Source organism: Dama dama, chromosome 2 (assembly GCF_033118175.1).
Source record: "Dama dama isolate Ldn47 chromosome 2, ASM3311817v1, whole genome shotgun sequence".
Classification (NCBI taxonomy): Eukaryota; Metazoa; Chordata; class Mammalia; order Artiodactyla; family Cervidae; genus Dama; species Dama dama.
Window position 1 is genome coordinate 502,018 of NC_083682.1, and position 27,242 is coordinate 529,259.

Below are 27,242 nucleotides of genomic sequence, written 5' to 3' on the forward strand. Positions count from 1 at the left end.
CGAGCTGAACCGAGCCGAGCCGAGGCCGCCCGAGGCCGGCTGCCGAGCCGAGCCGGCGCCACCCGAACAGGAGCCGAACCGGCACGAAGAGGCCCGGTCGAGCCGAGCCGAGGCTTGCAGTCCAGAAACGACGAGGGCCGACGTGGGCCGAAGTGGGCCGAAATGTGGAGCCGAGTCAGGCCGAATTGGTCCGAGGCCGCCCGAGGGTTTCCGAGCGGCTCCACGCCAGACCTCCTCTGCGCTCAGGAGGCCGAGCCGGCGTGTCCCCAGCCGGCAAGGGCACCTACTGTGAGGCCGACTCCGCCGGCCTCCGACGCGGCGCTGCCCCGCCTGGAGACTCTTGCGCCACCGGCTCCGCCCGCCTCGGGAGCCGAGCCCGCCCGAGGAGGAGCCGAGAGGAGCCGAACGCTCCCGAGCCGGGATCCTCTCGCGTCTCGGCTCTCCTCCTCCTCCTGGCCGAAAGTGCCCGAGCGCTGTCGGACGGGCTAATCGGGCCTCGGCGACGGTTCGGAATCAAGTCCCGAAACGCGGCGCCGTCGAGACCCTTCGGGAGCAGAAGCGAAAATGGCCGAAGGGATTCCGTTCGAGTCCCGCGCCGAGAGGCTGCCGGGATCGCGGCGGACTCGGCGGGCGGGGCGGGCAGGAGCGGGGCGGGGCCCGGGGACAAGATGGCGTCTCCGCGGCGAGGTGAGCGGCCGGCGGCGCCTGAAGGGCAGGGGACGGGAGGTCCCGGAGGGCGCCCCGGGAGAGCGGTCCGCTTGGTTCGGTTCTTCCTGGTGCGGGGACACCTCGCGCATGTTATTAACCAGTGGACTTAGTGTGTTCACAAGGTGAAACCGCCGCCCGCAGAGCACTTCCCAAGCCCGCGGCCGTGCGGTCCCGGCTCCCCCGGGCGACGCGCGGCGCCTCTCGACCCAGACGGGCGCCCCTGTGCTTCTTGGCCGGGAGCGAGCGGGACGGCCTCGTGTGAGGCCGGGAGGCGGGGGCTCCCCGGTTCGGCTCGGCTCAGCCCGGCCCGGCGGCGCCCTGCGCGGGGGCCCATGCAAAGTCCGGGCGGCCGGGGCGCTCGGCCCAAGGGAAGAGCCGTTTCCACACCGCCGTCCGGCCCCGGGGGTCTGGAGCGCCGAGCCTGCCGGCGGCGCTGTCCGCACTCTGAGCGCCCGCCGGGCTTCCCGGCCTCGGAGTTCCAAAGCGCGGACAGGTGCCGGGCCGACGGTCTGAGGTTTGCGCGTTCTCACGCGGTGAAAATCGCGTTCACACCAGGGCAGGGTCCCTTCACACCCTTCCTGTGTCACCACAGGGAAGACGTTTGTTCTCTTTGCTTCTGCATCTAACTTCTGACACACTAGTGGCTCAGACTGTAAAGACTCCGCCTGCACTCGCCGCGGGTTCGATCCCTGGGTCGGGAAGATACCCTGAAGAAGGGAATAACAACCCACTCCACTACTCTTGTCTGGAGAGGCCTGTGGACAGAGGAGCCTGGCGGGCTACAGTCCATGGGGTCACAAAGAGTCGGACACGACTGAGTGACTAACATGGACACCTGTTCACAGCCGCATTGTTATTGCAGTAGATCATTGACAAAAATGCTAAGTCCTAAAAGCCCCGGCTCTCTTTGGTAAGAATGAGCCTTTTTCTGTAGGCCCGAAATCTTTGGAACACCGTATTTGATTGTAGCTACCCTTGACGTTAACTGTTTAAATCCTATATCGCTGACGTTTTTTTCTACAGCATATTTTCCCTGAGGCCCACCATCTCAGTCTGTAACAATGGGCAGCCGGCAGATCTGAAGTTCTGCAGCACACTGTCAAGAGAAGGGTCAGAAGAGAGGAAACTCCTGATTAGCGGGAAGTCCACCCAAATGGCCACAGGTAGTGAGGCAGCGTAGCTTACCCCCACTTGGAAAAGAACTCATCTGGCATAGAGCCAGCTCTTTCCATATGGCCATGTGGGTTTTATTAATGATGGTGCTGGCACCCACCTTCGCTCCCTGCACTCAGCACCTGCTGCCTCTCCGTCACTCATGTCCTGTTCCGACCACTTAAGACCTCTTCCCCAAGTGAGACTCCCTGGAGGACCTTGGATCTGCCCGGGAAGCAGGGTCTAACCCTTTGACATTCCCCCCAGAGCTCACTCAGACCAAAGGTTTCTCTCTTGCCTGCTTGGGACTAAGGAGGATGTGGCGTGGGAGAAAGCACCATCCCACCTGCTGCTGGCAAATTCTGAGTTCCACTGTCGTCTCACGATGCAGGAAGAATGCATAACTGCTGTGTAGTGGGAGAGGGTGGAAAGATCCTGGATTGCTGGCTTAGGAAATTCTTATTTAGGAAGAGATTTAATTTTATGAATAAAATTCTAGAGGAAAGCAAATGTTTCTTATCAACGACAAAGACTGTAACCTGAATCAGAAAAGGTCTTCATGTGCACTCGCGTGGCCAGTGTGCAGAAGCCACAGGAGACAAGAAAGCGGCACGTCTGGCTCTTCCCCTGGCGATGGAGCAGATCCCACCGTCCTGGCCTTTAGCCTCGGGCGTGGGTCCGGGCTTCACCTCGTCAGGACGCCCTGTCTCCCAGCCTCAGGTTCAGCACAGCAGGTGGTCAGATCCTCCTTGGAGGGATGACAGGTGCAGAGGTGTTGGAAAGGATCCTCTCTGTGGGCCAGTGATCCTCGACAACAGAACAGGCCAAGACTTGGGGCCTCCCTGACTGGTTCCTTCTCTTCCAGGGAGAGCTTCCAACATGGTGGTATCCTGCTGCTCGGTCCTCTGGCCCTCTGTCAGCCCAGGACCCAGGCCTCCACCCACAGCACCTGCAGTTGGCTCCTGGCTCCTGCTTTTTGCTCCTTTAAGCCCCACCCCCACCTGTCCGGTCAGTTCTGAGTGGGAGGGGCGTCCCCTGCCAGGTGGAGAGAGTTGACAGACCTCCTCCACCGTGCCTCCTGCTCAGCCCTGCGCTGGGGGGCAGCTGCCTGACTCCCACCCAGGAGGCACAGGAAAATGAAAACCCTCGCCTGGAACACTTAGAGAAATGACAAGTGTTCAGAGCTGAGTAAAGCTCTGGGCAAAAAATTTAACTGTTTCCCCCACCCCCACCCCCTTCCCCTAAAAGAAAGACATTTTCTTTGAACAAAATGAGGAAAAGTCACTTTCTGCTTTCAGTCTTGTAACTGGGACCCAGGTCAGGGTGATGCACCTGGAAGCCGACCTACCGCTTCCAGCCTGCAGTCACCAGAGGTGTGCTGGGTCCTCAGGCGAGGATGTCCTGGGAGGGAAGCCCAGCCCCGCCCCCGATCCCCCAGGGGCCCTGCCAGGCGAGGTGACACAGGAGTCCTGGCACTGGAAGCCTGGAAGAGACGCTGGTCAGGTCTCCATGGCCACCCGCAGGGGCCTGGGCTGGACCTGCCCGCCTCAGGGCCTCCTCTGTTGGCCTCCCTGGGGCGGGTGCCCCGCCAGGGCTGTCTGCCGGGCCTGAGAGTCCTTAACCTCTGGCCAGCTCTCGTCGCTCCCGCTGCAGATGCTGCTCTGCCTGAGTGGAACGTACTATGCCCTGTATTTCCTAGCTACGCTCCTGCTTCTCGTGTATAAAAGTAAGTCATGCGGGAAAAGGCAGCGCGAAGGTGTGGGCGCCCTCGCACCTGTAACGAGAGCTCCGCTCTGTTGCTGGTTTGTCTCCAGGTCAGGTTTTCACTTATCCTCACAGTTACCTGGTCCTCGACCTGACTCTGCTCTTTCTGATGGGGATTCTGGAAGCAATTCGGTTATACTTCGGTGAGTTGACTGAAAACCATGTGGTACTTGAGATAACAGCGTTGCTAGCTTTACATGGAACCTTTAAACTTGTCACTGTATGTCACAGTTCACGTCCTGAGGCTCCCACGGTGCAGAAGCCCTGATAGAACTTTGCCCCCTCCCTGCTTCACAGCTCACCGCCAGGCCCAGGCCTCCCCACTCCCAGTTGTAGGCACACAGACTCAAGCACGTCTCTTAAATGAGGTCACGCTGTGTGTTCCCCTCCTGCTGTTGGAACGGCAGACAGAACAGCGGGCACAGCCGGGGGCCCCCCAGCGTGTCACGCAGGAGGGGGTGGGTGACACACGGCCTCTGCCCCTGCCCTGTCCCCAGGCGCCCCTCACTCCTGGGGCCCCAGGGCATCTTCTGTGCCTGCCCGCTGGTTTATGAGATGTGCCGCTGCTTTGTCTTCTGGTAAGTGTGTGTGACACCTTCCAGAATGGCAACACAGAGTAAAACATTTTTGGAAATTTTAAAGAAAATCCTCTCATTTCACGTGGAATTAGGGAAAGCTGTCAGAAAACAGTTGGGATCACTTTCAGAGATCCAGACTCCCTCTCCCCTCCACACTGCTGACCTGGAGACCCAGAGCAGGGCCTCAGTGAAGAGGGGCACTCCGTCCCCCATGAAGGTCACTCAGGAGGGCCTCATGTGGGCACTCCCGTCCCCTCTGATGGTCACTCAGGATCACTCCCTGACGCCTTCAGACATCACATGGCAGTCAGAAGCTGGCGCTGGTCTCACAGCCATGCCACCGGGGCCCTCCCGGGTGCCCGTGTCTGGAAGGCCCTGCCCGCCTATCACATCTGTTCTGCTTTCCAGGTGCCACGGGCAACCTGATGGAGGCTGAGGTGCCGCTGGCCGCCAGCCTGGTCCTCACCATGGGTGGCGCCCTGCTGTCTGCCTACTTCCTGCTCTGGCAGACCCTGGTGCTGCGAGCAGACACAGCCCTCGGCGCTCCACTCCTGGTGCTCCACAGCCTGGAGGCCATCCTGGAGGTGGTGGCCATCGCTGCCTTCCTCAGCTAGGCGAGCAGTGCCAGGCCCTTGGGACAGCCCTGGACTCCTCAGGGCAGACGGTGCCCCGGCTCTCACCTTGAGCGGGAAGGGCATCTTCGTGCTCACCAGCCACAGTGTTAGAGAGACTGTGTTTGCAGCAGGGTGTCTGCGAGGCAGAGGTGGGGCTGAGCACCAGGGCAGAACAGAGTGCTGCGGCAGGGCCGGGCGGCCCTGGGCAGGCTCGGGGGGCAGGGTGGGGGTGGAAACTGAGAGGGTTCCGGTTCTGGCTGGTGACCCCTGGGGTGCGGGGGGATTGAGACCCTTCAGAAAGCAGGCAGCCAGGTCAGAGCCTCCTGGGGCCCAAGGCGCCTCACCCCAGGCAGGGGCTGGAGCTCTATGCTCCCCCTGCAGCTTCAGGGCAGCTCGGGGGTCCTAGGCTCTGCCTCCCACAGGAGGTACTCGCTGGCTGCCTAATTCCCCTTTGCCTGGGGCTTCTCAGGAAAGGTGATCCGGATGCCGAAGACCCGGGAGCTGGCAGCAGCATTCTCTGGGGATTTGTGTCATTCACAGATCCTCTGTGAGTGCTCCTAGGGAAACCTGAGCTGGTGTTTTCTAGTGACCTTCCTGCATTTATTTCAGTTGCACATTTTCTCTGTTTAGAATAACACTGTGCTTGAATATCTAGATATTTTCTCTGCATTGTATCTTTAAAATAAAGGAACGTTTGTACCTCTCTGAACTGCTCCTGACTGAAGCCACCTGCCTCCAGGCTTCTCCCTCCGCCCAGGTCCATCAGGGCCCAGGCCCAGCGGCTGTGGAGCAGCACTCCGCCGGCCTGGGCCTCCTTGGGGCTGGCCTCAACGAGGAGGGCCGAATTACCACCCCACTGGTCTTGTCCTCAGGGGTGAGTGGGTGCGGGAGCGCCTCTCTGCCTCCTGTGGAGCCCCACCCCCTGCACCCCTCGTGGGCTCCGGGGGCCCCCGTGGATGCCACAACCGCTCCCTGTGGCAAGATGCCTGATGCCTTCCGGGTTCGCGACCCTCCCGAGGATCTGGGCCAAGCCCTACACACCCCCATCACTTTGGCCACAGGGCACGTCATCTTCGAGGTGGCCACAGGCAGCCTGGGCCTCCAGGCTCCCAGCTGCATCCTTGAGGGGGTCAGTTCTCCCGCTCTGAGGAGCAGAGGGTGCCCACCTCAGCGGCTCCCTTCTCCCATTTTGCCTGTTCAGGCTCAGCCTCCAGGAAGAGCGGACGAGGGCAGGCTTGCTTTCCCCTCTGGGTTGTCAGCAGAGGGGGAGAATCAGGAAGCCAGGCCTTGCCAGGGCTCAGGGGCAGGGCTGGGCCCCAGGAAGAAGCCACTCCCTGCACCCCTGTGCAGCTCACCTGGCACCCCAGGTCGCGGGCAGGGAGGTCCCCACAGTGTGGGAAGGGGCAGTGTCGCCGACACTCCAGGACAGGGTGCCTCCTTCCCCAGGGGTTCCTGGCAAGCTGCCTGACTCTTCTCGACCCTGGAACTCCAGGACCCCACACACGCTTTCCTGCTCCCCACACCCAGGAGCAATGTGGGAGCCCTGGGGGCGCCTGCCCTCCTCTCCACTTCCTCTTCATCTAGCTTGGTGGGCAGCGCCATCGTGCAGGGTCAGCTCAGGAGGAGGAAAGACAGAACTACGGGCAGAGCTTGGGGCTTGGCCTAAGGCAGGGGGTTGCTGTCTGGAGCCCCTTCACACCAACTGCCTGGCCACTCAAGGACAGCCTGGGCCACAGGCATCCCAATCCCCGCCAAGGAACAACCCCACCCCTCACGGAGTGCCCACCTGGGCTGACCCGCGTGAAGAAAGATGGACACCTCCCTGCCCCCCACCTGGCCGGCTCAGGGCACAGGACTGCAGAGTCTCTGACCAATGGTCCTACCTTCGAGGCTCACAGACCGAAGCACGGCCCTGGCGCCCTCTCCAGACCAGAGGGGCATCAGGAGAAGAGGATGGGCCCCGGTCCCCGAGTCCTAGGGCCTTGCGGCTGGGGCCACCTAGCAGGGGCAGGTCTGCCCTCCCCTGGGCTCCGCAGGCAGCTCGGCCTGCCGGCAGGACCTCTGAGCGTCAAAGTGCGCCGTCCTGCGCACCCCCGCGGGGGACGGGCTCGCGGCCCCGCCCGCGCGCCCACCGGCGCCCCCGCTCTCCCGGTGGAGTTCGCGCAGGGAGAAGGCGTGTGTGCTGGAGGCTCTGTCCGGGAGCCTCGGGGGGCGGGGCGTCCGCGTGTTCCCGCCCCTGCCCAGGGCCAGCCCGCGCGAGGTGACTCTAACCTGCCGCTCAGGTTCCTCCCCGCGCCCCGCCCCGGCCCCTACGCGCGTCCCTCCCTCCTTCCGAGCCAGGCACCGACAGACGGGCAGGCGGACGCGCGGACGAAGGGACCAGCGCACGGACGGCCAGGAGCGGGGCTGCGAGAAGAGCAGGTGAGCGCCCCGACCCCGCTCGGCGCCCGCACCCGCTCGGCGCTAGAGCGACGGGGGCCGAGCGCACGGACGGCGGGTCCCCGGGCCTCGGTTTCCCCAGGTAGCGGCACGACGCGGGGCTCCGCCTGGGTCTACAGGCCGGGCTGGGACGCCCGGGGCATCCGCGAGAGGGGCCTTCCCTGGGCTGGCGGCCAGGAGCCGGGGCCTGCGGCCTGGCCTGCCCCGTCTGGTCCTGGGGCGGCGCCGTGAGCTGGGGATGTTTGTAAGCCAGTGGCTTCTGAGTCAGACAGCCCCTCCCAACCTTGGGCTTAGTAGGAGGAAGCCCCTCCTCCAGAAAAGAAGGGGTTCTCCTGCCCCTCAAAGGCCTGGGACCCGCCTCCCAACCCTGATGCCGGGCAGGCTGGGGGCTCCTTTGGGGCCGACACGAGGTGCCAGCCGGCTTCCTGGGTGTGGGAGTGAGCCCCAGTCCATGGTCAGGCCTTCGGTCAAGTCTGGGAGTGGGAGGTGGAGGGCGGGAGGAAGCTGGGGGCCCCGTCGTCAGGGGCGGGGGGCCTCCAGTCCTGGTTGGGCTCGCCTGACCTGGGCAGCCCCTGTGTCTCAGGTGTCTGCCGTGGCAGGGGAGGTCGGTAGGCAGGGCTCCCGGGCTTCTGAAGTGCCCACTGACCACCTGTGTCCCTGCCCCCACGTAGCCAGCCCCAGCTGTCCTGGGAGGCAGGGCCTGGCTGCGACTCCTCCGCCTCTGCTTGGGCAGCCCCACCCCAGGACCCCCTAACCCGCCCCAGCCCTGCCCCTTCAGGCCTCCCCGGGCCCTGCCCACGGCAGCAGTGGCTCCTGCCCCGCCCAGCAGTGCCTGCAGCGTCCAGACCTAGGCACAGGCCAGCTGAAGGGGCTCCCCCAACCCAGGGCCCCACCTGGCTCCCCGGTCTCAAGCTGACTCCTCCCCAAGGTCACTCTTCTGGGAGCTGGAATTTGAACTTGGAGCTGGTCCCTCCACCCTCCCTGCCCTGCTGGGGCCTCCTCCCAGCCAGGCCTGACCCAGCACAATATGCGGTCCTCCCCATGCACCCGGAAAATGGCCACAGTGAAACCGAAGTGCAGCCCGCGGCCCTCAGGGCCAGTGCCCGCCCCACCCCAGCCAGCCAAGGCCCGTGCTCCCCACTCCCTCCCTGCAGGAGGCCCCCCACCCAGCTGCTCCCCAACCCAGATGCCAGCGCCTGGAGTCACCTTCCTGGCCGGCCCTGAGCCCCTCACCCCTCCCCAGGGAGCCAGAGAACAACCCAGGTGTTCGCCCACAGGCCTGGGTTTCACCCAGGGGTGTGTGTGTGTGTGTGTGTATTGGACACACGTGCCTAGCACCCTCAGCTCAGCCCGCCAGGAGTCCCACTAAACAAACACTCCGGTTCACCTACTGAGGTCAGAAGCATTCCGGACATTCTCCACGGAGAGATGGACAGAGGAGTCTGGCCCAGTCCAGACCCTGGGGACGTGTAGGGGGGTGACTTGAAGCCCCCAGTCCCTCAACCCTCCTGGGAGCTTCTCTGTAGGTAGAACCTGGTCAAGCCAGAAAGTCCTAGGCAGTCCCTGCCCTGGGTGCCAGCACCCCCGGCTTGTGACCCAAGCCTGCAGGCCCCTAACGCTGAAGCCACAGAGGGATGGCATCACTGGTGACATCCGCTGGGAGCAAGTGTGGGCCCCAGGGTCCCCTTGGAGCACAGAACCCCACAGGCTCTGCTTGGCACCCAGCGGGCGGCTCCCTCCGGCTTCAGCCTGGGCTCTGTGTCCCCAGGCCCCTGCCTCCCTCCCCAGGCTCCCGCCTTGGCCTCTGCTCCTTCCTCCCTTGTCTGGCTCTCACCTGCCTCAGGGCCTTTAAACTTGCTCTTCCCTCTGCTTGGAAAGTGCCTGCTTCTCCTGAGGCCCCTGCAGAGCCCCGGGACATCTTCCTCAAACCTCTACTCCAGACAGCCTTTGGGGATGGGCCCCCCCTGCTGGCACACCCTGGGGGTCCCTGTGGAGGACCGATGGTCTGAGGAGCGATGGGGGTGCAGTGAACACCAGCTGGGACGTGGAGCAGGACTGGGCCTGGCGTGTCCAGAAGGCCGGGCTCTGCTCCCTGAGGACCACCTGCCCAGGCACCCTGGGGAATCCGGCCAGGCCCTGGCCTGGGGGGTGGGGAGGAGGAGACCCAGGCCCCACAAGGGAGCAGCAGGGCCTCGGCCGGGTCCAGGTCTGGCCGAGGTGTCCGCCTGATTCCCCTGTCCACTCAGGTGTGGGCCGGGCACCAAGCCCTGGGCTCTGGCCACACTGAGGTCTGCCCTCTTCCCGCCAGCCACTGTCGAGGACGCCATGAGCCAATCAGGGTCCGTGAGCTGTTGCCCGGGTGCCGCCAAGTGAGCCCCCGCCCCACCCGCCCACCCCTCAACACCCCCACCCATCCAGCTGTCCCCAGGGAGGGGTGTGGCACGGCCCCGCCCTCACCAGCCCCTCCTCTGCAGTGGCAGCCTGGGCCGGTCTGACGGTGTGCCCAAGATGAGTGCCAAGGACCTGTTTGGTGAGTGAGGTTTGAGAACAGGAGGCTGGGGACAGCTCAGCAGGGAGGGTCTCCCCCTACTGCCCTCCCCAGGGCTGTGCCAGGCCCCCACCAGGGAAGGCAGGTCAGCCTGGGCCCCCAGAGGAGGCCCTTGGGCCCGAACCAACCAACAGGTGCTCAGGCCCAGCCCCCAAACTCTGGCCACAGAGCAGCCCTCCCCCGGCAGCCAGTAAGGGGAGAGGCCTTACGAATAATTCAGGGAGCATCAATATTGATTCTCTGTGCTTCTCTCTGCCACCCGATCCGGATCCTCCAGGAGGCAGGGGCTCCTGCTGGGCTGAGTGCCAGGTGTCTGCTCCCGGAGGGTGGGGCCTGGCCAGCCCCCCGCCCCCAGCTCTGACCCTCCCCCAGTCACGCAGGCCCTGGAAAGCCAGGAGCCCCAGGAGGGGCAGGGAGATGGTCGCTGGCAGCTCTTGGAGTTGGGGCAAGGCCTGGACCAGATCCCTCCCCAGGCAGGTGGGCCTGGGGCCTCCGCTGTGGGGAGGCTGAGCCTCCTACACCTGCTCCAGGGCAGACCCGGGCACAGCTGTGCCTTCACCTCGCGGAGCTGGGGATCCCTCCTGAGGACGGAGGGAGCCCCGGGTCCTGCCAGGAGAGGCCGCCCCCCACTCCGTGCGTCTGCGCCTCTCCTGGTGGTCGTGAGGGGCCTACAGGCAGCCCCGCCCTGGTCTCCCCTCCGCTGGCCCGGGCCGCCTGCGGGGCTGAGTGACTGTGTGTCCTGCTCAGAGCAGAGGAAGAAATACTCCAACTCCAGCATCATCGCACACGAGACCTCGCAGTACCACGTCCAGGTGAGCCCCCCACCCCGCAGGGCGCTTTTCCCTCTGTGCCCGGGAGGGGCGTGAGGCCCAGGAGGCGCGGTCCCATGGACAGTCGGGGAGCTCCCAGTGTGAGCAGCAGGGGACGCCCGGGGTGGCAGGGGGCGAGGATGAGCTCTGGAGCCCCCGCAGCCCTCAGGCGGGATGGCCCAGTGCGGGGTGGGGGGACTGTCCTCCTAGCCCTACAGCGGAGGCTGGAGCGGGAGGGCGGGTCAGACACTACATCTGAGCTCCTCCTGGGGGCCTTGACAGCCACTCCCACGAAGCCTGAAAGATGGGCGCCCGCACTCTAGACCAGCTGACAGCTCAGGAGGCCTTTGCTCCCGGGTCAGTTTTGATTCACACTTAGAACCCAGGAAACATGTTTTTTAAATGACCTTCCTGTTCCTGGCAGCTGGCAAGTTCCTGGTTCCTGGTCACTGTCCAAACCTGCGGGACAAGAGGGTGGGAATGGATGAGGAGGGAGGGAGGGGGGGCCCCGGAGCAGGAAGGTGGGGGACCGGGAGCAGGAAGGTGGGGGGACCCGGAGCAGGAAGGTGGGGGGACCCGGACCAGGAAGGTGGGGAGACCCGGAGCAGGAAGGTGGGGGGACCCGGAGCAGGAAGGTGGGGGACCCGGACCAGGAAGGTGGGGAGACCTGGAGCAGGAAGGTGGGGGGTCCTGGAGCAGGAAGGTGGGGGTCCTGGAGCAGGATGGTGGGGGTCCTGGAGGAGGAAGGTGGGGGGACCCGGAGCAAGAAGGTGGGGGGACCCAGAGCAGGAAGGTGGGGAGACCTGGAGGAGGAAGGTGGGGAGACCTGGAGCAGGAAGGTGGGGGTCCTGGAGGAGGAAGGTGGGGGGACCCGGAGCAAGAAGGTGGGGGGACCCAGAGCAGGAAGATGGGGGGACCTGGACCAGGAAGGTGGGGGAACCCTGGAGCAGGAAGATAAATACTTGCCTCCCCGTGGAACCCTCCATGCCCCAGAAGCCATGTGGGCCACTGCTTTCTGAGCCTCAGCCTTCTTGTCTGTAGAGCAGGTCCACTGAGCCAAGGGCGTCCTGGGGCTCTTGCCCAGGGCTATGCTGTGATCGGCTCCTCCTGCCAGCCTGCACAGGAGGCCATCTGTGGCCTGCTACTGGCTCGGCACCCAGGGCAGCCCTCCACAGAGGGACTTTGCCCTCCTGGTGAGGAGACACCTGGTCACTGGGGCCTCCCAGCCCTTCTCCTAGACTTTAGTCCAAACTAGCCTATGAAGGACCCCAGCTCAGGGCACCTCTCCTGCCCAAGCAGCAGCCAGCAGGGCTGAGGAGGTGGGCGGTTTGTGGCCCCGCCTGCATTCCCTGGTGGCTCAGTGGTGAAAGAATCTGCCTGCAGGAGATGCGGGTCTGTGGGTTCCATCCCTGGGTCGGGAAGATCCCCTGGAGAAGGAAATGGCGACCCGCTCCAGTATTCTTGCCTGGAAAAACCCCACAGACAGAGGAGCCTAGTGGGCTATAGTCCATGGGATTGCAGAGTCAGACACAACTTAATGACTAAACCACCACTCAGATGAGGAAACGGAAGCCTAAAGAGAGAGGTGGCAACAAGATCAGACCGACCGTGGCAATGGGAGGGGGCGCCCAAGGCTTGTGGATTTGTTTCTTTATTCCAAACTAACACACTGCGAAGTTGACCTTGGGGGCTGGAGTGTGAGGTTCTGTGCCAGCACGCTCAGGACGCCGGGCGGCTCTGTCCTTTTTGGTTGCAGCTGCCCCCACCCGAATTTTCAACAGCACTGCTCTGCCCTCCATTCCTGCAGTTGAGCGTTTTTGAGAATCCTCTAAAACTGAATTCATAGTTTACAACTATCTTTGCTCTTCTGCTTGGTAAACTTATTTCAAAGATGCTGTGTGTACAGAAGAGAGTTCTCCAGGTCGCAAGCCCCACCTGGCCCCTGGACCCTTCGTGGGGTGCTGCCTGTGCCCACATGAGATGTATAGACTGCTTATTGAACAGTGGGGGGTCCTTCGCATTCAGCTAAAGGTATATGGATTATACCTCCCAGTCTGGCTTGCCGATGCACATGAATTAACTATGTTGAAGCGGGCAGAAATGTTTACTTTTGATGACTTCCAGTCACATCCATTTTTTTCTTTAATGGTTAGATTGTTTTGGGGAGCTTGAGAAGTCTTATTCACTTGGTCATTGCTTGACCCAAGGCTCTGAAAACGTCTTGCATTTTCTTCTAGATACTTTGTAGTTTGTGTGTGTGCTAAGTCGCTTCAGTTGTGTCCAACTCTTTGTGACCTCAAACCCAAGTCTCTTGCGTCTCCTGCTTCGGCAGGCAGATTCTTTACCACTAGCACCACGTGGGAAGTCCCACTTTGTAGTTTAGGCTGTTACATTTAGGTCTCTGTTGTTGTTGTTCAGTCTCCAAGTCCTGTCTGACTCTTCGAGACCCCAGGGACTGCAGCACACCAGGCTTCCCTGTCCCTCTCCATCTCCCGGAGTTTACTCAAGTTCATATCCATTGCATTGGTGATGCCATCCAACCATTTCATCCTCTGTTGTCCCCTTCTCCTCCTGCCCACAATCTTTCCCAGCATCAGGGTCTTTTCCAATGAGTTGGCTCTTCATATCAAGTGGTCAAAGTATTGGAGCTTCAGCTTCCGTGTCAGTCCTTCCAATGAGTATTCAGGGTTGATTTCCTTTAAGATTGACTGGTTTGATCTCCTTGCTGTCCAAGGGACTCTCAAGAGTCTTCTCCAGTACCACAGTTTGAAAGCATCAATTCTTAGGTGCTCAGCCTTCTTTATGGTCCAGCTCTCACATCTGTACATGACTACTACAAAGACCATAGCCTTGACCATACAGACATCGGCAAAGTGATGTCTTTGCTTTTTAACACACTGTCTAGGTTTGTCATAGCTTTCTTGGCAAGGAGTAATCATCTGCTAATTTCATAACTGCAGTCACCATCTGCAGTGATTTTAGAGCCCACAAAGAGGGATTCTGTCACCACTTCCACCTTTTAGAGCTATAATCCATTTTAAATTCATTTTTTGGTTTGAGACTCAAGGTTAACCTTCCCTGTAGAGAGTTGCAGTTACAGGGAAGCTATTTTTTCTCCCTCATAATCATTTTGGTGCCTTTGTCAAAGATTGACTATTTGGGCCTGGATGGTCTGTTCCTGGATTCTCTGTGTTTCATACAGTTTTACCTCTTCCTAGCTTATTAACCATCTTGAAATCAGGCAATTTTTTTCTTTCTCTTTAAGGTTTTCTTGACTATTCTAAGTTCTTTGGGCTTGCATTTACATTTTAGAGTCAAATTGTCCATTTTTACCCCTCCCCCCAGAAGCCTGCTAGAATTTTGATTTGCACTGAGTCAAGTCTAAGGATCAGTTTAGGGAGACTCAACATTGAGGCTTTCCCATCCACAAACATGGCACCTCTTCACTTATTTATTCTTCTCTAATTTCTCTCAGGCCTTTTTTGTGATTTTTTTACTGCAGAGGTCTCAAGGCTCTTTGTTAAAATATCCCTTAGGTGTTTGATTTTTATATACTGTTATAAGTTATTTCATTTTTTAAATTTAATTTTCAAGTTGTCTGGTAGCATTTGTTTTGTACAGTTGAATTTTGTAAAGTGATTGAGTATCCTAAGATTTCGCTGAATTCATTTATCTGTTTCAGGAATTACTTGTAGATTCATTGGATTTTTTATGAGTCATTTTGTCTGAAAATACAGTACTTAATTTCTTAATTTTAACCACTTCGTCTTTCTTACTTTATTGCTCTTGCTAGAACCATCAGGATAGTGCTCAATAATAATGATAGTGGGCATCCTTGCCTATGTCCCATCTGGAAGAAAGTATCCAGAATTCCCTGTTTCTGTAGATACCCTTTACGAGAATGAGAAAGTTCCTTTCCATTCCTTTGTTTGCTGAGAGTTTCTATCCTGAAAGTTGTTGAGCTTTATCAAGTGCTTCCTCGGTTGAGATGTCCTTACTATGTGGTTAGTGCACAAGTCATGCTGGGTTTTTGGCTGCGCTGGTCTGGCTGTGCTGCACATGCACTTCCTCTCATCGCGGCACACCGCCTTCTCATCGGGACGGCTTCTCCTGCGGCAGAGCGCGGGCAGAGGCACTCGGGTTTGGTAGTGGGGGCACGTGGGCTTAGCTGCCCCTCGGTATGTGGGATCTTCCTGGAACAGGGATGGAACCTGTGTCCCCTGCTTTGGGAAGCAGGTTCTTAACTACCAGACCACCAGGAAAGTCCTGAATCACTCTGTTTCTTTAAAATGTGGAGCCAGCCTTGCATTTCTAGGATAAATTTCGTTTACTAATGGTTTATTATCCTTTTTATGTGTTGCCAAGACTGATTTGCTAATATTTTGTTAAGGATTGTTTGCACTAATATTTATTAGCACATTGGCCTGTAGTTTTCTCTTCCTGCAACGCCCTTGGTAGGTTTTGGGATCAGAATTATGTTGGCCTTATGAGTGGAGCGATGTTGCTGCTCCTCGCATCTTCAGAAACAGTTAATGGAAGGTTGTGACTTCTTCAAGTATTTGTTAGGATTCACCTGTGAGGCCCTGAATATGGGGTTTTCTTTCTGGGAAGGTTTCTTTTATTATGAATTCACTTTTATGCCTGTATGATCTCTAGTGATGTCCCCTCCTTCCTTCTGGTTATTGATCATTTGTGTTTTCTCTATTTTTTTCTTGATCAGTCTTGCTAAGGGTTTATCAATTTCATCAATCTTTTCAGAACCAACCTTGGGCTTTGTTGATTTTTCTCTCTTTGTTTTACTAGTTTGTTGGTTTCTACTCTTAATTTCCTTCTTTCCACTTACTCTGGTTTCCTTTTTTAATACTTATTTTATTTACTTGGCTGTGAGAGGTCTTAGTTGCAGCATGCAGGATCTTCCATCTTCATTGAATCTAGTTCCCTGATCAGGGATTGAACACCCACCCCCTGCAGAGTCTTAGCCCCTGGACCAGCAGGGAAGTCCCACAGGGTTTCATTTGGTGGTCATTTTCTAGTTTCTTAAGAAGAATGCTCAGACCATTGATATTGCCTTTCTTCTTTTCTGACATTCATATATAGCTATAATGTTCCTCAAGGGACTCCTTTAGCGGTCTCCTGCAAGTTTTGATGTTCTTGTTTTGATTATCCAGCTCAGAATTTTTTTAAAATTTTACTTTATTAGAGTATAGCTGATTTACAACGTTGTGTTAGTTGCAGATGTACAGCAAAGTGTTTCAGTTACACAGATAACCCTTCTTTTTCAGATTCTTTACCCATATAGGTTATTATAGAATATTGAAGATAGTTCCCTGTGCTATACAGTAGGTCCTTGTTGGTTATCTATTTTACATAGATATGGTAGTGTGTTAATCCCAGGGTCCTAACTTATCCCTCCCCCAACTTTCCCCTTTGGTAACCATAGCTTGTTTCTGAAATCTGTGAGTCTGTTTCTGTTTTGTGAGTAAGTTCGTTTCTATTGTATTTTAAAATTAGATCCCACATATGAGTGATGCGTGTTAGTTATTCAGTCATGTCCGACTCTTTGAGACCCCATAAACTGTAGCCCACCAGGCTCCTCAGTCCATGGAATTCTCCAGGTAAGAATACTGGAATGTGTTGCCATTCCCTTCTCCAGAGGATCTTCCCGACCCAGAGATTGAACCCTGGTCTCCTTCGCAGGCAGATTCTTTACCACTTGAGCTATACAGGGTAGTCCTATATGAGTGATACCATATATTTGTTTGACTCACTTCACTGACTGTGATAATGTCTAAACCTATCCATGTTGCTGCAACTTGGAATATTTTCTACTTTTCCTTGTGACTTCTTTGACCCATGGGTTGTTTAGATTTTTCTTCTTTTTAAGCATTTAGCAATGTAAACATTTATAGGTATAAATTCCCTCTAGCGCTGATTTTGCTACATCCCATAAGTTTGGGTATATTTTGTGTCTACTCTCCTTTGTCACTAGGTATTTTATTTTCCTGGTGACTTCCTCTTTCACTCACTTGTTTGAAAGTGTGTTGTTCAGTCTCTACAGATGTGGACCCAGAGTAATTTAGAAAGGTGTTGCTCAATTTCCGGTTAGTAGGGTTTGCAGTTACTATCGATTGCTGATTTAACCCCACTGTGTCAGAGGACACAGGATGTGTCTTCAGGGGATTGGAACGCACGGGCAGTATGCTTGGTATGCTTTGCAAACAGACCCTCTGCCTGACAGTCACTGCGTGTTTCTGGCCCCTCTCTAACCTGCCCGTGGACCTGTAGCCTGGCCTCTGAGTTGTGCGGCGCGCGGCCTTGTACCTGTGCCACGTTCCGCACATGTGCAGGTTGCCTGGGTGGAAACAAGAGGGAAGCCCCTGGCTCGGTCCAGTGTCACCAACTCCTCCCGGAGCTGCCAGGCGAGGCGCCCCCTTCTCCACGTCTTAACTGGCCAGTGTCACCCACAAGGGCAACAGAATGAGGGAAACTCATTCTTAAAGGAGTAGTCTCACGGCTTCAATCTGCAATTCTGGTATTGAATGAGTCTGCATAAAATTTTCTTCTTTTGTTTTTTGACTGCACCATGTGGCTTGTGGGATCTAAGCTCCCAGACCAGGGACTGAATCCAGACCCCTCGGCAGTCAGAGCTCAGAGTCCTAACCGGTCGCCTGCCAGGGTGGTCCCCGGCATATAATTTTCTATATTAAAAGGTTATTCCATATCTATTTTCCTGTAGACTCTCTGTTCATACCTTTTGTCAATTTCTCAATTGGGCTGTTAATCTTTTATATTTATTTACGTATTCTTTCATTATTTATTCATTTACTGTTGGTATCCTTAATTATTAAACAAAATAGAGCTCTTAACAAAGTAAGAACTGTCACTATAATACATACCAGTCTTTTTTAAGAAAATTAACCTGCATCAAATCTATTATAGCTATTATTTGTGTTTTCTCACTTTTTTAAAACTTTGTATGTGGTATTTTTTTTGCAAGCAGAATATTTTTTTAGGTCAAATTTATGGGTTTTGTCTTTTATTTCCTTTTTTGTGTGTGTGGCCACGCTGTGTGGCACGTGGGGTCCTAGCTCTCCAACCAGGGATCGAACCCGTGGCCCCTGCAGCGGCAGCCTTAGCCACAAGACCCCCAGGGAAGTCCTGATCTTCTGACTATCTGGGTTTTCTTCCTGGCTTAGCAAAGTCCCCCAGGGAAGAAGCGTTCTGAGGTTATCTGAAGTCACCCAGTATGTCACCTTCACGCATCTATGTTCTGTGGTTAAGCCTTGCCTGCTTAAGGGTTTATGTCAGTGTTTACCCAGCTGACCCAGCACCGTTTCCTGAATTCAGCAAAGGTTGGCACGGACACTCGGGGGCTCCCAGGAGGACAAGACACCCAAGCTAGGCTTCCAGAGAGAGGAGTGGGCGGGCAGGGCCGGCCAGCCAGGGGCCCCCGTGGGCTGCTCACTCCCTCCCTACACATTCACCGGGGGCCTGCCGTGGGCCCGGCCCTGTCACAGAGGAGACAGTGGGCAGGAGGCAGAGAAGCGCGTGGTACCCCACATAAATCAGATGACGATAAATAAAAGGGCAAGTCAGGGATGTGGTGACAGGGAGGCTGTGACTGGGCACTCAGGGAGGGAAGCACCCAGGAGCGTCTGGAAGGAAGAGTGAGTTGGGGGCAGCCAGGCGGGCAGAGACGACAGGGTGGAGGCCTTGCCCGGCTGCAGGGCACCAGGGGGACTGCATCCCCCAGCCCATGAGTGCACGAGGCTGGGCGGGGGGCGTGTGCAGGGCTGCTGAGGGGTCCACTGGGGCCTGTCTGTGGCCGCCACAGACAGCCCCAAGGCGGGGCTTTGTCTCTTCAGACCCCCAGGGCAGGGCTGTTCCCCTCAGACCCCCAGGGTTGGCTGTGGCCCCCTCAGACCCCAAGGCACAGCCCCTTGGCCCTCGACACCAGGAGGGCTGCACCCAGGGTGACGCCCTGCTCACCCACCCAGCACCTGGCTACGTTCATCATGGACAAGAGTGAGGCCATCGCGTCTGTGGAAGACGCTATCCGGAAGCTGGTGCAGCTGAGTTCCAAGGAGAAGATCTGGACACAGGAGATGCTGCTGCAGGTCAACGACCAGTCGCTGAGGCTGCTGGATATAGAGTCGCAGGTACCTCGCCGCAGGAGGGCGCTGGCTGGTCCTGCCGGGCGGGCGCAGGCAGCGACGCAGAGCCCTGGGCCTGCCTGTGGGACCTGAAGGCGGAGGGCAGAGGGCAGGGAGGACCCGGCAGGGCTGGAGTCAGGGGAGCCGCGCCCCAGGGGCCACGTTCCCCGCCCCTCCTCCCCCACCCCCGCCAGAGCCCTCCAGGGCTGGACGAGGCGGGCCAGCAGCGGCGTGGGGCTTGCCGGGTGCCGGCTGCGTCTGTGTGCGGGCCCCTCTCTGCGCCGTGTCTGTGGCGTGAAGGCCGCAGGCCAGTCAGCCCGTGTCCATGGCGCCCCCTCGCTGAGCCCACGGCCGTGAGCTGGTCCCAGCCGCCTGTCCCCCAGGAGGAGCTGGAGAACTTCCCTCTGCCCAGCGTGCGGCACAGCCAGACGGTGCTCAACCAGCTGCGCTACCCGTCGGTGCTGCTGCTCGTGTGCCAGGACTCCGACCAGAGCAAGCCCGACGTCCACTTCTTCCACTGCGACGAGGTGGAGGTGAGGCGGCGGCCGCGGGCTCGGGGGCACGCGTCCCTGCTCAGAGCCGGCCTGACGCCCCCCGGCCCCCGCCCTGCAGGCGGAGCTCGTGCACGAGGACATCGAGAGCGCGCTGGCGGACTGCCGCCTGGGGAAGAAGATGCGGCCGCAGACCCTCAAGTAGGCGTCTCGGAGGGGCTGGGGGCGGCGGGCCTGGGCCGCGGGCTGCACCGGGCTGAGCCGCCCCTCGTCCGCCTCAGGGGCCACCAGGAGAAGATCCGGCAGCGGCTGTCGATCCTGCCCGCGGCCCCGGGCCCGGCCCCCATCCCCATCCAGCGCTTCGGCGGGGACTCCCCTTCCACCAAGAACCGAGTGGGCCTGCTGACGCCGCTGGGAGAGCTAGGTGGGCCCCGCGGGGCGGGGCGGGGGGCGGCAGCGGGGCGGGGGGCGGCGGGCCGGTCAGCCGCAGTTCTGCCCGGTGCAGGCCTCCGCCGCCGCGAGTCGCTGGAGGAGGAGCCGCGGGCCGCGCTGGCGCAGAGGATCGAGAAGGAGACGGTGGGTCTCGCACGGGGCGCCCCAGGCACTCCGGGCCCCTCCCGCGGCCCGGGGGCCAAGAGGCAGCAGGTGGGGGTGTCCCTGCAGAGGCTCGGGCCGCCTGAGGCTGACCCCTGCCCCACTCTGGCCCTAGCAAATCCTCAACTGCGCTCTGGACGACATTGAGTGGTTCGTGGCGCGGTTGCAGAAGGCGGCGGAGGCCTTCAAGCAGCTGAACCAGCGCAAGAAGGGAAAGAAGAAGGGGAAGAAGGGGCCAGCAGGTGTGGGGCGGGGCGGGGCGGGGCGGGGGCGGGGGGCAGAGTGACCCCTGAGCGGGGAAGGTGCGCGGAGCCCGTGGGCAGCCTCAGGCTGAGGCCAGACCCGCCGGGCACGGCGACAGCGGGCGGGCCAGGCTCACGTCCGCCCCCCCGCCCCCCCGCCCCCGCCCCGTCCAGAGGGCGTCCTCACGCTGCGGGCACGGCCCCCCTCGGAGGCTGAGTTTGTGGACTGTTTCCAGAAGACCAAGCTGGCCTTCAACCTGCTGGTGAGGGCAAGGCCGCCCCGTCCCGCTGAGCTGACATGGGGGATGGGGCCCCCCTTGTCCGCGGCACCGCACCCCCGCACCCGTGTGCCCGCTCCCCTCCCCCCACCCGCGGGTCTGCTCCCCTCCCCCCACCCGTGTGCCCGCTCCCCTCCCCCAGGCCAAGCTGCAGAAGCACATCCAGAATCCCAGCGCGGCTGAGCTGATGCACTTCCTCTTTGGACCTCTGGACCTGGTGCCTGGGGCTGGGGGGAGTGGGGACCTGGGGGCTTACCGGTGCCTGGGAGAAGCAAGTGCCCACCTTGGGCAGTTGGCTGGGGCCGGCATCCACACTCAGAGCTGTGGCCACAGTGGGCCAGCCTGTGGCGCTGCCGGGGGTAGAGAGGTTGGGACATGGGGGGAGGGGGTTGGCGGGAGGGGTTGCGGGAGGGGGGAACCGGCCAGCGGCCCCCTCTGACCCCCTCTGTGCCCCCCAGATCGTCAGCACTTGCGGTGGCCCGAACATCGCTCGCTCTGTGTCCCGGCCCCTGCTGTCCCGCGATGCTGTGGGCTTCCTGCGTGGCCACCTGGTCCCCAAAGAGATGGCACTGTGGGAATCCCTGGGGGAGACCTGGACACGCCCCCGGTAGGCAGGCACGGGCCACACCAGGATGGGGTCCTGCGGGGGGTGGGCCGGGGGTCCTGAGCGGGGCTGGCTTGGTCAGCGGGCACAGCTCACCCCAGGCCCTCCCGCCCTAGCTCCGAGTGGCCACGGGAGCCGCAGGCGCCCCCCTACGTGCCCAGGTTCCACAGTGGCTGGGAGCCACCCCTGGATGTGCTGCAGGAGGCCCCCTGGGAGGTGGAGGGGCTGGCAGCTCCCGCCGACGAGGTCAGAGCTCCTGCAGCCCCTGCCGGCCCCACCTCTGCCCGCTGCTCATGCCCACCCTCCTGGCCCAGCCCCTGCCGCACACCAGACCTGGGCACCCGCTTCCCCACAGCTGGCTCCAGTGAGCCGACCGTCCTTCAGAAACTCCCCGAAGCACAGCCTCGGTCCGGAGTCCACGCCCCCAGGAGACGTCGTCCCCCAGGTCAGCTCCCAGCACACTCACAGGTAAGCTCCCCTCAGGGTGACGGGGGCGCCGCTCACCCCTCCAGTCACGGAGGCTCTGCTGTGGGCAGCATCACCGGCTCAATGGACATGAGTCTGAGCAAGCTGGGGGAAATCGTGGAGGACAGGGAAGCCCGGCGTGCTGCAGTTCACAGCGACAGCTGCCCTGGGTTCAGTGCCACCAGGTGGCGGCCAGAGCTCGTTCCCAACCGCCAGCGCGTTTCCGCACTGGAGCTGGGTTTCCTTTCAACTTTGTTGTGTACAGTTGAGGGGGAAACGTCGAAAGCACCCATAAATCCACTACCTAATATGTCATCTTTTTCCGTGTTTCCACGTTTATGCTTTAGAAACATGTAGAAATGTACTAAACCTCTGGACTTAAGTGGTCTCACTGATTGCAGTCGCCCAGTTGGGGCCGATTTAGACCCAGCCTCAGGGCCTGAGGGGATGGCTGAGGGTCTCCGTGGGGACAGCCTCCCTCCCCCCAGCCATACGCATTTCCCCGGACCACATCTCCCAGCCCCAGGGCTGAGGGGAGTCCCCGTCCTTCCTCCCCTTCCCTCATCCTCTGCTCTCAGTCATGCTCTGGACTTGTGTGGGGAGCACCTCACCTCTCAGACCCCAGGATTCAGTCTCAGGAATGGAGGAGCTGCCCCTCCTTCCACCCCACATCAGGAGCCTGATGCCCCTGGTCCCTGGCCTAGGGTCACCTTAAGAAACATTTTCATCCTTTGATCTCCAGCCTCTGGCTGGTCCACCTAGCCGTCCTGACACACCCCCAGCCAGGGCCCCAGGAGCCACCCCAGCCCCACCCCCACATCCCCGGACCCTGAGCCCGCACCTGGGTGAGCGTTGCCCTTGTGCCCTAGCAGTGGGCTGGCCAGGAGGGATGGCCCAGCATGGGCGGCAGGCACAGGCCTGCTCCATCCGGGGGCTGGGACACCCCGTGCGGTGCGGTGCATGTCCACGCTCTGTCTGCAGCGCCAGAGGGGCTGCGGCTCTGAGCATCTGCCCGGCCCCTGATGGTCAGCTGATGCTGGGTCCCCTGGGGGTTGGACCTGGCGACCCCTGAGGGGGCCTGGGCTGGGGCGGGCCTTGCTGTGCCCACAGGCCCCCGCGTGCCACCCGCCTCCACTGCCCCCCCCACGCAGGGGGCCCCAGACGCAACGGGGCTGTCACAGTTTCCATCCCAGCTGACAGCCGCAGCCTCTGCTGCCGCAGACGGGAGGCAGCTAGCACCTGGGAAGCTGTGCCCCGCCCAGCCCTGCCCCAGGCCGAGGAGAGACCCCAGCCCGGCACGGGGCCTCAGTCCCTCCTGTTCCACACAGAGGCTACGAGTTTGCACCAGCCATGGCCAAGTACGTCAAGGTCCTTTATGACTTCACGGCCCGCAACGCCAACGAGCTGTCGGTGCTGAGGGATGAGGTCCTGGAGGTGAGTGGGGGCTATGGGCGGTGGGCCCCAGAGAAGGCGTCTGCCTGACCCCGGGGCTCCACTCTGGGTCCTCAGCCTGGCACCCCAGCATAGCCTGGCTGATCCCCCTTGGGGATCTCAGAGGGGTGTCAAGGGCCCCTGGGCTGGGCAGGACTCAGGACGAAGGAGGACTCACCCCGTGCTGGGTGAGGACCCCCCAACCCAGCAGGGCCCTGTCATTCACATCCACCCGGGAGCCCCCTCAAGGCACTTCCCATGTTTCATGCCAGCCCTGAATCCAGGCCACCCACTGAAAAGTGGAGCGGCTCGGGGGCGGGGGTGATCTATATCCACAGTCAGGCTAGAGGCTCAGGAGACCCCTGGGGGGAGCGGGAAGAGGGTGGGAGGCTGGGGGGCCAGGGGTGCTGGCCAGGGTGTGATCATCGTCATGGGACCGGGCGGGGGCCGGCTCAGAGGGGACTGCAGAACCCTCTTTGGCCCGTTGGTAAAGAGGGGCTCTCCCTGGTGGTCCCCGAAGCCCACACTGGTCCCCATGGCTGGGGGGGTTGAGAGCTGTGGACCAGGGTGATGGCCCGATGCCCGGCCTGCAGGTGCTGGAGGACGGCCACCAGTGGTGGAAGCTTCGGAATCGCAGCGGCCAGGCAGGCTATGTGCCCGGCAACATCCTGGCAGAGACCCGGCTGGAGGACGCCCCCCAGGAGCAGGTGAGGGGAGGTCTGCCCTGTCCTGCTTTGGGTCGGAGGGGCAGGGCTGGGTCTTGAAAGACCCAGCCTGACCCCTCCCTGCGGGGGCTGATAAGAGCTCCGGGGTCTGGGCTAAGGCTGGGAAGGTGGGGGCCGGAGCAAGTCCTGGGGGTGCAGGGAGGAACGGGGAGTGGGGGGAGAGGCCTGGGGAGGGATGCCGAGCTGATGTAAAGGCGCCCCCACCCCGTGCTCTGCCCCCCTTCCCCTGCAGGGAGTGAAATACTGGGGTCCTGCCAGCCCAACCCACAAGCTGCCCCCCAGCTTCGCAGGAAACAAAGACGGTGAGGGATGGGGCCCCTGGACCCCAGTGCCCGGCATCCCGTCGGGAGGCGGCGGGGGAGGGGAGCCCTCGGTCCCAGCGGCGCGGGTCTGAGCCACCTGATGCCCGCAGAGCTGATGCAGCACATGGACGAGGTCAACGACGAGCTGGTGAAGAAGATCAGCAACATCCGGGCGCAGCCGGCGCGGCCCTTCCGGGTGGAGCGCAGCCAGCCGGTGCCCCCGCCGCTCACCCACGCGTCCGGGCCCCGCGAGGTCCGCGCCTGGCTGGAGGCCAAGGCCTTCAGCGCGCGGTGAGAGGGGGCGGGGCGGGGCGGGGGCGGGGGCGGGGTGGGGGGCGAGTGTCCGGCTGGAGGCCCAGGCCTTCAGCGGGCGGGGGCCGCGCTCACGCTGGCGCTCGCCCCCCAGGGTCGTGGAGCACCTGGGCGTCCTGACCGGCCCACAGCTCTTCTCCCTCAACAAGGATGAGCTGCGGAAGGTGTGCGGGGAGGAGGGCGCCCGTGTGTACAGCCAGCTCACCGTGCAGAAGGCCTTCCTGGAGGTGAGCCCGCCCGCCCCGTGGTGCTGGGACAGCGGCTGGCGGGACCCTGACCGACGCCCCCTTCTCCCCCAGAAGCAGCAGGGTGGGTCGGAGCTGGAGGAGCTCATGAGCAAGTTCCATTCCAAGACCCAGAGGCGCGCAGAGGAGGACAGTTAGGCCTGCGGCTGGGGACGAGCCCCGCGGCTGGAGTGTTATTTTTGTTCGCGGACGTGTTTCAGACCCTGGACTCGGATGGACAGTCGCGCTGGATGGGGCCCCAGGGACCTGACCTCTGGCTCGGCGCTGCCCCCGCGCACGCCCCTGGGGCCCCCACACACTCTGCAGCCAAACTTGCCGCCAGGCGGTGCCAGCCCCTCATCCACCTGCCCCCTGAGCCTGGAGCAGTGCGGGACCAGCCCCAGCCCCAGCCCCAGCCCCAGCCCCAGCCGTCCCCCGCCCCTCCCGGAGGCCGCAGGAACCCCCAGAGCGGGCAGGGACCTTTCCTCAGGCCCTGCCCGCCCCCGCACCCCTGTTCTTCTGAAAGGCCGGCTGCAGGCCGAGGGCAGCAGACCTCAGCCACCCCGCTGCCCTTGGCTCTGAGCTGGCCAGGCTGGTGCCCCTTGTGGGCGGAGACCGTCTCAGCAGCCACCTAGTGCAGTGCTCTCCTGGGGTGGCCGGGAGTGGGGGGGCCTCCACCCCCCCAGGAGTGGGATGCTTGTTGTACTCCTTCACCGCCTGGAGGATCGAGGACGGACTGAACCCTATTCACCCGACGACTGGCCCTGGGTGCCCCTCACTCCCCCACCCACGCCTGTCCCCAGCACCCCCCACGCCTGTTCCCAGCCCCCGTGGAGCTCAGGTCTCAGGCCTGCTCGCCTGGCCTGCTGTGCGGTAGGAGGTGAGTCTCGGAGCCCTGGACTCTCGGGGTCACACCCCAAGGAGGAGAGGTGACCCAGGCTCAGGATCCACGCCATTAAACCACTTCAGCCTCCCAGCAGCCCCGTGTCTGTGTCCTGGAGGTGGGCTGGGGTCACTGTGGGTTCTGGAGCCTCCCCTGGGATTGCACGTTTGGAAGAGCTTTTGGGCAGAGGCAGGCAGTGGCCTGGCTGGGCTGGGGATGTTCTGGTGAGGCTGCTCACCCTTCCACACCCGGGCGGGAGGGCCCGGAGGACACTCCTGGGAGCTGTGGCTGCGTGCCTACTGTGGGAACGTGGCTCTCCCAGCCCCAAGGTCCGGAAGGCCGGAATGGGAGGGGTGGGAGCAGGTCTGTCAAACCTCCAGTAGGGAGGGGGCATGAGTCACGGGGTCAAGATCGATACTAGACTCGGAGGGTGAGCCCCAAGCCACGGGAGGGGCCCCAGAGAGGGCGTGGGCCCGCGGGGCGGGGCAGGCAGCCGGCGAGGATGGGGCCGGTGCAGGGACGGGGGCCCTGAAGGCAGGGGTCAGGGGCGCGCACAGGCGCCTGGCCGGCCGGCGAGACCACACCACGCCCACCCTCGGCGGCGGCTTGTGGTGCCCTCTGCTGGCCGCTCTGCGAAGCGGCCGGCAGGCCAGGAGGGGGCGCACAGCACCTGCTGCCAGCCCGTGTACCCCCAAAGCCGGGGGAGGACCCACCCGGGGTTCCAGGGTCTCTGCCTGGTGGGCGACCGCAGGACGTTTGGACACAGAGGCTGGTTGTGCCGTTCAGGGTGGGAGATGGCGGGAGTAGGGGACTGTCCCCTGCCGGGCTGGGCCTCAGAAGCCCTGATGACTCGCAGCTGGGACAGGCCATTCTGGGCCACGTCTGTCCGGCTCAGCCCCCTGGTCAAGGTCAGCTGGGCAACACCGAGACTGACCACCTCGGAGCCCTCTTCCTGGGAAAGGAAGGTGCTCCCTCCAGCTCCAGGCCTCAAGAGGAGGGTCCTTGCTCCCATGCCTGGGCGGGATCCCACAGACAAGGAGCTTGAGAGGAAAAGGGGAGAATTGGGCATCCACCTTCCCACCAGAAAGCACAGCCCCTGCTGGGCCAAGACTGCCAGCCCCCCTGCTTGGCTGAGACCCTCCCCCAAGCAGGCGTGAGCACCGCCCCCCCCCCCTCCCGCTCCCAGGGCGGCCTCTGCGGGCCCAGGGGTGCCCACACTAGACCTGGAGGTCAGAGGGACAGCCCCCAGCGCACCCTCTGTCCCCACCTAGCCAGGCGCTGTCATCTGGATGGTCTGGACTTTGGGGACCCTGCCTCTAGGCTGGGTGATTTGTCTCTTGGGAGCCCCAAAACCTACACCTGCCTCCTTGCCCAGCCTCCCTCCTCCCCCCAAAGGCCTCCTCCTGCCACGGCCCCCTCTTGCCCGCCCTGCCTCTTGGGCAGCCTGAGGGGAGCCCACTCCCCCAGCTCCCAGGCCCCCCTTTCCTGCCCAGGAGCTGCTGGTTCTGAGGCGCCCCCGCCCCAGGAGTCCGCTCAGGTCAGGGCTCCCTGTCCCCCAAGGACAGACACGTGCAGGGCCCAAGTCACTCAGCTATTGGGGTCCCTGCGTGCACTCCCTGTGCTTCCTGCCCCAGGGCGTCACTCTGCAGGGCTGCCAGGTTAGGGGGTGCCTGAGCATCTCCCACCCTGGGCCTGGTGACCTCAGGGCCCCAGAAACAGGCACAGACAAGGCACGGAGGGCCAGGGGCCCTGTTTGGAGCCCCAGAGCGGGGCAGAGCCCGGGGAGGCCCCAGCCACTCCCCCCCAGCCCGCACTGGTCATGCAGGGGAGAGGTGGGGTCTGATGGCACAGCCTGGGGCGGAGGGCGGGGGCCGCGGAGGTCTGACTGCGGGCAGAGTGGGGCCATCTCGCCCGGAGCCGCCCGCC

General features: G+C 61.4%; 2 protein-coding genes across 6 annotated transcripts; both read left to right on the top strand.

Moving 5' to 3' along the window:
• Positions 1-639: 639 nt before the first annotated feature.
• On the top strand, positions 640-5,521 carry TMEM80 (transmembrane protein 80). Of its 5 annotated transcripts, none has more exons than XM_061160701.1 (6): positions 1,035-1,618; positions 1,732-1,871; positions 2,726-2,745; positions 3,493-3,586; positions 3,700-3,767; positions 4,611-4,749. In XM_061160701.1, exons 1-5 carry the CDS (start codon positions 1,536-1,538, stop codon positions 3,717-3,719), a joined length of 357 nt encoding a protein of 118 aa, XP_061016684.1. In that variant the 5' UTR covers positions 1,035-1,535; the 3' UTR covers positions 3,720-3,767; positions 4,611-4,749. The 5 variants fall into 5 exon arrangements, with proteins under 5 accessions (XP_061016658.1, XP_061016684.1, XP_061016675.1 ...); XM_061160668.1 differs by having other exon boundaries at positions 1,080-1,618; positions 3,675-3,767; positions 4,611-5,521; XM_061160675.1 differs by lacking the exons at positions 1,035-1,618; positions 1,732-1,871 and adding an exon at positions 640-687 and having other exon boundaries at positions 3,675-3,767; positions 4,611-5,521.
• A 1,567-nt stretch (positions 5,522-7,088) lies between these two features.
• EPS8L2 (EPS8 signaling adaptor L2) lies at positions 7,089-25,412 on the top strand. Its single transcript, XM_061160716.1, has 21 exons — positions 7,089-7,237; positions 9,564-9,624; positions 9,730-9,785; positions 10,551-10,615; positions 18,610-18,771; positions 19,149-19,298; positions 19,378-19,457; positions 19,538-19,680; positions 19,762-19,832; positions 19,966-20,092; positions 20,267-20,355; positions 20,513-20,587; positions 20,829-20,977; positions 21,091-21,220; positions 21,330-21,442; positions 22,768-22,873; positions 23,464-23,577; positions 23,828-23,897; positions 24,008-24,188; positions 24,304-24,436; positions 24,509-25,412. Exons 2-21 carry the CDS (start codon positions 9,581-9,583, stop codon positions 24,590-24,592), a joined length of 2,142 nt encoding a protein of 713 aa, XP_061016699.1. The 5' UTR covers positions 7,089-7,237; positions 9,564-9,580; the 3' UTR covers positions 24,593-25,412.
• Positions 25,413-27,242: the final 1,830 nt, after the last annotated feature.

What these genes read in the sequence shown, in the direction of transcription:
- TMEM80 (XM_061160668.1), top strand. Translation starts at nt 1,536, where the DNA reads ATGGACACCTGTTCACAGCCGCATTGTTATTGCAGTAGATCATTGACA. An exon ending in GTCCACCCAAATGGCCACAG is followed by an intron (nt 1,872 to 2,725) that starts GTAGTGAGGCAG and finishes CTTCTCTTCCAG; the next exon opens with GGAGAGCTTCCAACATGGTG. An exon ending in GGAGAGCTTCCAACATGGTG is followed by an intron (nt 2,746 to 3,492) that starts GTATCCTGCTGC and finishes ACCTCTGGCCAG; the next exon opens with CTCTCGTCGCTCCCGCTGCA.
- EPS8L2 (XM_061160716.1), top strand. Translation starts at nt 9,581, where the DNA reads ATGAGCCAATCAGGGTCCGTGAGCTGTTGCCCGGGTGCCGCCAA. An exon ending in TCTTTGGACCTCTGGACCTG is followed by an intron (nt 20,588 to 20,828) that starts GTGCCTGGGGCT and finishes TGTGCCCCCCAG; the next exon opens with ATCGTCAGCACTTGCGGTGG. An exon ending in AGCTCCCAGCACACTCACAG is followed by an intron (nt 21,443 to 22,767) that starts GTAAGCTCCCCT and finishes TGTTCCACACAG; the next exon opens with AGGCTACGAGTTTGCACCAG.